This window comes from Castor canadensis, chromosome 11 (assembly GCF_047511655.1).
Source record: "Castor canadensis chromosome 11, mCasCan1.hap1v2, whole genome shotgun sequence".
NCBI classification, from domain to species: domain Eukaryota; kingdom Metazoa; phylum Chordata; class Mammalia; order Rodentia; family Castoridae; genus Castor; species Castor canadensis.
The window spans coordinates 105,183,391-105,191,506 of NC_133396.1; the positions used below are offsets into that span (position 1 = coordinate 105,183,391).

General features: G+C 58.5%; 2 protein-coding genes across 4 annotated transcripts; one reads left to right on the forward strand and one right to left on the reverse strand.

Annotated features, from left to right (window-relative positions):
- Positions 1-1,623: 1,623 nt before the first annotated feature.
- Paqr6 (progestin and adipoQ receptor family member 6) lies at positions 1,624-5,266 on the forward strand. 3 transcript variants are annotated; one of them, XM_074047867.1, is made up of 8 exons: positions 1,624-1,720; positions 2,225-2,300; positions 2,699-2,826; positions 2,930-3,135; positions 3,220-3,346; positions 3,629-3,725; positions 3,811-3,961; positions 4,333-5,266. In XM_074047867.1, exons 2-8 carry the CDS (start codon positions 2,250-2,252, stop codon positions 4,605-4,607), a joined length of 1,035 nt encoding a protein of 344 aa, XP_073903968.1. In that variant the 5' UTR covers positions 1,624-1,720; positions 2,225-2,249; the 3' UTR covers positions 4,608-5,266. The 3 variants fall into 3 exon arrangements, with proteins under 3 accessions (XP_073903968.1, XP_073903967.1, XP_073903969.1); XM_074047866.1 differs by having other exon boundaries at positions 2,930-3,346; XM_074047868.1 differs by lacking the exons at positions 1,624-1,720; positions 3,811-3,961 and adding an exon at positions 1,727-1,913.
- Positions 5,267-5,356: 90 nt separating this feature from the next.
- Bglap (bone gamma-carboxyglutamate protein) lies at positions 5,357-8,044 on the reverse strand. Its single transcript, XM_020169829.2, has 4 exons — positions 6,292-8,044; positions 6,015-6,053; positions 5,789-5,858; positions 5,357-5,606 (listed from the first exon to the last, which is right to left on the reverse strand). The coding sequence occupies exons 1-4, from the start codon at positions 6,353-6,355 to the stop codon at positions 5,477-5,479; spliced, it is 303 nt and encodes a 100-aa protein (XP_020025418.1). The 5' UTR covers positions 6,356-8,044; the 3' UTR covers positions 5,357-5,476.
- Positions 8,045-8,116: the final 72 nt, after the last annotated feature.

The following is an 8,116-nucleotide window of genomic DNA, read 5'->3' on the forward strand; positions in this document are numbered from 1 at the left end:
CTGAGCAACATTCCCAGTCCTTTTTTTCTTCTTTTGCAGTACTGTGGTTAGAACTCGGTCTTGCGCCTGCCGGCGGTCTACTACTTGAGCCACTTCCCCAGCCCTTCTTGCTTTAGTTATTTTTCAAATAGGGTCTTGTATTTATGCCATGCCAGCTTGGATGGAGAGTGTATTTATGCTTACCTGGAAGCTAGAATGACAGGCTTGTGCCACCACACCCAGCTTTTATTGATTGCTAACTTTTTGCCCAGGCTGGCCTCTAACAGAGATCCTCTCAGTCTCTGCCTCTGAGTAGGTGGGACTTCAGGCCTGAGTGCTGCACCCAGCTTTTAGCCCTTGTTCTTTTTTGAGACAGGGTCATGCTGTGTAGCCCAGGCTAGCCTCAAAATTAGAAGTGGTTTTATGATCAATATTTACTGACCCCCATGGATGGTGGTGGTGCCTTACCAAGGGTGATGAGCCAAAATATTTTCCAGACAGTGCTGGGGCGGGTTTGTCATTCCCAGCTGGATTGTCATCCTTAGGGGAGTGTTGGGGGTGAGGCTTGAAACCAGCCTGGCAACACTTGTCCTTTTGCAATTTGGGTCAGCACCTCAAATTGTGTGTGGAGGTAAGTTAGCTTAGCACATATATCCTTTGTGGCTGAACAAACATTTACCAAAGGCAATTTGCTCAATCCTGCCCAAGCACCAATGCTAAGAGGTAGCAGAGAAGGGTGAGAGGTGTTTTCTGTCCTGTCTTCAAAAATCAGGATTTGGAGCCCCCGTAGAGTCTGAGGTTCAAGCCAGCCTCAAGTCCTGAGAGAACCCGAAATCCAGTTCACTGGTTTGAGGAGACTGGACCCTGCAGCACTGGGGCTGCATCCTGCCTTGGGTCACTACCCTGTTCTAGTAAGTCTGAGCACAGTGAGGTTGGAATATGCGGAAGGGGCTGGCTGTGTGCTGAAGGCCAAGTGAGCTGCCTGCTAATGGGGCTGGGCCACCCCATACTGCTCCCTGGAGGCCAGACAAGGCTAGGATTGTTCCCTGGCTCCCTTTTGTCTCCCCACTCCCCGCCCAGGCCTGGCTTGGCCTCCCCAGCCACTCTGCTCCCTGTCAGCCTGGCTGGCAGGAGCTGGGGACTGCCCTTGGAACCTAGACTACTGACCCACCTGCTTGGGGAGCACCTGTCAAGCTCTGGGTAAAGAAGCTCACCTTCTGGGGCTCTGACAAGTCCTGGGGAAATCAAGGTAAAGTGTTTGCCCTAGCTCCCCATTTCCATGACACCTGCACACACCTCACTCCACCTCAGAGATCTTCAAACTCTGCTGCCAAGGGCAAGAACCCTGAGGGGAGATGGACCCCAGCATCCTCTCGCCTCTCCCCCACAAGTGGCTGGGTAGCACTCAGTAGGCGAGACCTCCCCATCCCTCTCCTGGGAGGGGCAAGGGACACCCTGGGAGCCCTTCACTCATTCGCATAGGGTGCAGGAACTAGGAACCAGGTTTGCCTTGTGCCCACATGTGCAGACGCGGACCTCAAAGGCTGTCAGCAGGAAGAGGGCGGGGCTGGTCATGGAATTGCTGGAAAGTTTTGGCCTGGGGAAGGCTGGGGGGAGTGTCCTGATGTCCCTCCTCTTGGGTGGCCCAGCCCCTCTACTGGTGCCAAGGAATGTGCTAGGAGAGGCTGCCTGAGAGGCAGGCGGGGCAGCAGAGCCGTGGCCACCCGGAGGCAGCGCAAAGGTCTGGGTTGAGGGGCAGGGGGCTCAGGTGGGGCAGGGACCCCGAGTACCTCCAAGGGCACAGATACAGTCACCTGGGAGGAGTCAGCACCTCCCTTGTTCCTTGCTCCTCTGGCTGTTACCCTGCTTCTCCAGGAATCCTCCCTAAGGGCGAGAGTTTTCTGTGCTCTTCATGAAGACCATGGGCCAATATGGTAGGGGCGGGTGCTTAGTCCCCTGCAGGGGCCTCCAGGAGTCAGGGTTCTCCCTGAGGCCAAGGCGGGGCGAGGGATGAGGATCATCCTCCCTAAACTGTGGGTGACAGAAAGCCACAGGGCCGGCATGGGGAGGGCATGGTTCTGTGCTTCAACTGCCTGAGGAGGAAGCAGAGTCGGCTTCCCCTGGCATAAACACTGCCTGTGCAGGCAGCTCATCCTGGGTTCAAGTGACCAAGTCTAGCCTGCACCGGTGGAAAGGGCCTGTTGATGGAGGTTAATCCCTGATCTTCCCCTACTCTTGTCTCCAGGTCAACGTGGAGGTGACCGGCCACCATGCTCAGTCTCAAGCTGCCCCAACTCCTTCCAGTTCACCAAGTGCCCCGGGTGAGGGGCTTGGCCCACCAATCCCCAGAGGACTGAACGGGGCAGAGGTTCTTCTCTTTAGCTGCTGGGGAAGTTCCTCCTGCAAACTAATTTATCCCTCTATTTCAGTGTAAGACATCCTCTGTTCTCTGAGACACAAGCCTGTGATCCCCTCCATGGAGCCCAGAATGCGCCCCCATCCAGAGTCCCCTTCCCAGTCCTATGTGGTCCCCTCACTCTGACTCTTCTATTTCTTAAATGCTATGTGTGCATTGGGTCCTGTGGCTAAAATGGGGACTGGATTTCGTGTTTTGGGGCATCTGTGATCTGCAGCGCATCCTCTTCAACCCAGCTTCCAAAGAAGGGCAAATGGCCGAGTCCAGTGACTCCCCTTCTTTCTCCCTCCACCACCACCCCAGGTGTTCTGGGAAGATGGCATCATGTCTGGCTACCGACGCCCTACCAGCTCGGCCTTGGACTGTGTCCTCAGCTCCTTCCAGATGACCAACGAGACAGTCAACATCTGGACTCACTTCCTGCCTACCTGGTGAGGGGAGGATCTGGCCCCAGGAGGGCCCAGAGGGGGTCCCCAGAAGGGCAGAGGACCGGGCGGCCCGCTGGCTGCAGCGCCTGAGCACATGTCCGCGCAGGTATTTCGTGTGGCGCCTCCTGGCGCTGGCGGGGGGCCCGGGCTTCCGCGCCGAGCCGTACCACTGGCCGCTGCTCGTCTTCCTGCTGCCCGCCTGCCTCTACCCCTTCGCGTCGTGCTGCGCGCACACCTTCAGCTCCATGTCGCCCCGCGCGCGGCACATCTGCTACTTCCTGGACTACGGCGCGCTCAGCCTCTACAGCCTGGGTGAGCCGGGCGGGCGGTGCGGGGCCGAGGGCGGGAGGAGGGAGGGGCGCGCCGCGGCCTCAGCTCGCTCCCGCCTCACCGCAGGCTGCGCCTTCCCCTATGCCGCCTACTCCATGCCGGCCTCCTGGCTGCACGGTCGCCTGCACCAGCTCTTCGTGCCCGCCGCCGCGCTCAACTCCTTCCTGTGCACCGGCCTCTCCTGCTACTCGCGGTGGGTTCTCAGGCTGCGCCAGGGGCATGGGAAGGCCAGGCGAGGGACCGGAGAGGACAGGCCCACTGCCCTTGCAGTGTTAGTGATTGGCACCATCCCCACACTCTCCCAGTCACCTGAGAGGCAGGAGTCTTTGTCCCCATTTCACAGCGGCGGCCATTGGGTTAATGGCTTTCTTAGCCGCCAAGCTTCATTGGCACCAATTTTGGCCCAGGGTGCCCTTGCCCTTCTTGTCCCACTGGAACCAGGCATGGAGACCAACCCGCCCTTCTCCCTGCCCAGGTTCCCCGAGCTGGAGAGCCCCGGGCTCAGCAAGGCCCTTCGCACAGCCGCCTTCACCTATCCCTTCCTGTTCGACAACCTCCCGCTCTTCTACCGGGTAAGGCGCCTCCTCGGCCCCACCATCCCCCAGCCGTTCTCACTCCCAAAGACGCTGCCCACCAGCTCCGCTTCTCCTTTCCCAGCTCGGGCTGTGCTGGGGCAGGGGCCGTGACTGTGGGCGGGAGGCGCTGAGCACCAGCCATGGCTACCACCTCCTCTGCGCGCTGCTCACCGGCTTCCTCTTCGCCTCCCGCCTGCCCGAGCGGCTGGCACCTGGGCGCTTTGACTACATCGGTGAGAGCACCGCGCCTGGCCTAGCCTGGCCTGGTTGACGTGGAAGGGTTGGAAGGGTCGGGGAGGTGGCGTCCCAAAGCACAGGGAGGGAGCTGGGTAAATGCAGTATCCCAGCGAATGACAGGAGGGTCCCCTCCCCCTTTTCCACCTAAGGCCCATCTTCACCTCACTTCTCAGGCCACAGACTAGCAGCAGGTGTGCTGAGGGCTTTATGCAGTCAGCAGGTTTGCTCCTCTCACTAGCTCAGGGAGTTGTTCGTATTTTATAGGGGAGTGGAAGGCCCAGATGGGTGACTTGTCCTGGGTTATAGGTCAGGTCAGGGCAGTCTTGGGAATGGGTATTGACCTGACCTGCCCCTACGCTCCCTCTAGGCCACAGCCACCAGCTCTTCCACATCTGTGCAGTGCTGGGCACCCACTTCCAGCTAGAGGCTGTGCTAGCAGATATGGGATCCCGCCGAGCCTGGCTGGCAGCACAGGAGCCCCCCCTGGGCCTGGAGGGCACAGTGGTCACTTTGGGCCTGGCAGTGACCGGAAACCTGCTCATCATTGCTGCTTTCACAGCCTTCCTGCTTCGGGCCCCTGGTACATGCCCTCTGCTACAGGGTGGTCCACCAGAAGGGGGACTCCAGGACAAACAACAGTGAGACCCTGACCCTAGTTTGGAGGTGGAGGCCAGGCCCCAGTGCTGGGGAGGACCCAGAGCCAGGCCTGAAAAAGAGGGGGCACTTCTGAGCCTGGAACCAAAAGTGGCTGAGGAGAGACAGAGAGAGAGAGGGTAGAGGAGAGGGGAGCTGTCTGTGGGATTGGCAGAGAGAGAGTGGGACCCGAGGTGCTCTTGATGGGAGTAGGGAAAGTGCTGAGGGTCTGTAAGGGGAGATGTCTGTGTGCCCAGGCTGGAGCTGCCCTGCCTGTTGGAGGGAGGGGTGAAAAAGATGCTGGGGGCTCTTTATCTGGCCCCATTCTGGCTCCTGACATCTGCTCAGCCCAGGGGAGAACTGACGCTACTAACCCAGGCCACCCTGAATGCTTCTTAATAGGCTGGAGAGACACATTTGCTCCCACCCAGCAAGGTCAGATCCTGCCCAGTTTGCAAGCAGCTTTGTGCCTACAGAAATGAGTTTGTCCCAGTCACACTGTGTGCTCAGGGTGTCCAGGCCTTTGGGCCAGTCTGTTTGGGTTGTCCTGGGTGGTGTAGTGGATTGAAGTGAGGGGTCTTAGGCTGGGGGGATCCCTGATTAGACTTTAGGAGGCCACCTCCAATGCTTTCTGGGACAAAACAGGTACAATAAATAAGTAAACTGGACTTTGGGTAGCGTTTTCTGGGACTGAAGGTGAAACAGCCTCTCGACCCCGTCACCACTCCACAGACTGAACAGACTCACAGGCCCACCAATTCCTCCTCTGGACTTTATTTTGGAGCAGCTGGGGTGCTCATACTCACAGGGCAGAGTGGGGACAGGGAGGGAAGGGCCTGCGAGGAGCCAGAGCTAGAGCTGTGCCGCATGGAGACGCCCTAGGCCGTGCCATAGAAGCGTTGATAGGCCTCCTGGAAGCCAATGTGGTCAGCCAGCTCGTCACAGTTGGGGTTGAGCTCACACACTTCCCTCCTGGGCTCCAGGGGATCTGGGTAGGGGGCTGGAGCTCTGAGAAGACCCACACAATGGCATCAGTCCCCAGACAAAGTGTCCACCCCCAATTCCTACTGCACAAGGGACTTGGGGGTGGGGTATCCTGCTCCATCCCTCACCCCAGCACCCCACCACAACTCTTCTCCAGCACATCCTGGAGACAGGGGACCCTGGCCCAGCCCCTCCTTTCTTCTCACCCCAGGCCATGGTCCAGGTAGCGCTTGAGTCTCTTCACCATCTCGCTGCCCTCCTGCTTGGATGTAAAGGCTGTGGAGCAGAGGGGTGGGGATCAGGTGGCTCCCAGTTTGGGAGAAGCTGGGTGGCTTTTTTGACAGCCAGACAGGAGGGAGCCAGAGTGGGGGATGTTGCTGAGGGGAGCATGGTGAGGGGCAGCCTGGGAGACAATCAGACCCGGCCTCCTACCTGAACCTTTGCCGGACTCTGCACCGCTGGGCTTCGCATCTGCAAAGAGGAAGGAACCAGTTCACCCCTGTCCTTTCTTAGGGCCTCAACCTTCTGCCCCTGCTTCTGGCAGCATGCTCTGCCCTCTGTCCCTCCACAAGGACAGAACTGGGGACAAAAGGATTGAGCCTGCAGGAAGATGGCTGGATTGCAGAAGGAAAGGGTAAGAGTTGGAGACATGGCATGCTCCTCTTGTAGCCCCATTGGAGAAGATCTGAGTGGGATTGGTGATACTCACCTGTCCAGCCAGTGAGGCAGAGTGTGGCCAGGGCCAGTAGGGCAAGCAGAATGAGGGCCCTCATGGTGTCTGTCAGCTGCACAGGGCTGCTGTTCAGGACTCAGCTGGGCTGTCCCTTCCAGCAGCCACCACTGTTTATACATGCTGGGCTGTCCCTGAGGTGCAGGAGGGTGGGGCAGGGGAAGCTGCCAGTACTAATTGGGGGTCATCTGCCCTAGGTCTGTTGGCTAAACCCAAAGGAAGTTGTGGTTGGGGGCTGTGGCTGCCTGGGTAGGGCCCCGGGTGAAGGAGTGTGGGCTACAATCGGAGCTTGCCAGACTCTGACACCACCCTGGCCTCTTCCCTGGGGGCTGCTCCATGTCCCCTAGCCTCTACTGTCTTCCTGGAGACCTGCAGTGTCAGTTTGAGCACTGGCTGGGTCCCAGGGGGAGCCAAAAGAGGAAGGGGGCGCAGAGGTCTAAAATAGCCTCAGCAGAACTGGTCTCCAGCTCTCACAGCCTGTGATTTGCACCATCTGGCCAGGGGGCAGGAGGGTGGGAGGGGAGCAGGAGCCAAACCTCAGGGAGGGAGGCTAGGCCAGCAGGCAATGCCCTCACTCACCCAGTGAGCCATCAAAGGCAGGCGGTGTGCGCCTCCCCACTGCCACACCCCTGTGCATTAGGAAGGGGAGAAGGGGCTGGGGCAGCACAGAACCAAGAGTCATAAACCACACATGTGGGGCTGGGCACGGGATGAGGACAGCATCTCTGGGGAAGGCCAGGTGGCTACAAGTGCCAGGGAGCAGGGGCACAGGACAGGGAGGTGAAGCACTTCTGTGGGGAAGCAGGACAGGGAGATGGAGCCACCTCTGGGCTCCTGACCCCACCATTCATCTGCCAATGCAGACTCCCAGTGCTAACAGCCATGGGAAGGACCCGTCTCTCACACTCCTCCCAAAGGTGATGGGAAAGATTGTCTTCCAACAGAACTCCCCAGCCTAAAACACCCCATCCCATACCTGAGAGCCATCACTGCCTTGGGCCAGCCTGGGGAGGAGAGGAAGGGAGTGCTGGAACCTTCCCATCTGAACTGGGTCCTTGCTCACCCACCCACTGACCAAGGCTCAGACTGTCTGCCCAACCTAACAGACAAATGAAGCACTGGGTGGGGCCGGCTGGGCAGAAGGGAGGCATCTGGATGCCTTAACATGGCAGCTTCATGGTGAAGAGGCAGCCAGAGGGAGACCGAGCCTAGGTTCAGTTTATGGGGATAGTGAGCAAGGGCCACTGTGCTATCTTCCTGTCTCCAGGGCTCCTCAGAAAGATAAAAAAAATCCTCTGTTTATGGGGCTAGGGTGAGGCCCTCACCATGGAAAACTTTTTTTTTTTTTTCTGTAATGGAGTTTGAACTCAGGGTCTCATCTTGCTAGGCAGTACTCTTATCACTTGAACCACTCCACCAGCCCCAGAGAAAATCTTTTTGCCCAACCTGAGCCCATCCCCTTCCCATCTGGTCTGGGAAGCACCATTTGGCCTTTGGAGGTCTTGGCTGGAGAAAAGTGAGGCAGGAGAAGTGAAACAAAGTGCCAGCTATGCTGGAGGGCCCACCAGTGGGCCTGAGAAAGGCCCACTGCAGATGCTTTCTGAGTTAACTCAAACAGCAAGGAGAAGGGTAAGATGGGTTGGTCAGAGTGACACCCTTGGCAGCTTGGACACAGAGGTCCTGGTTTCTGTGACAAGGGGTTCTGCTGCCCTCTGCACATGACCAGATACAACCCCAGTTTGGTGGGTTCCAGCCCACCCCAGTTTGTAGGCTTCCAGTGCACTGCAGCTGAGGCCTTGGCCCA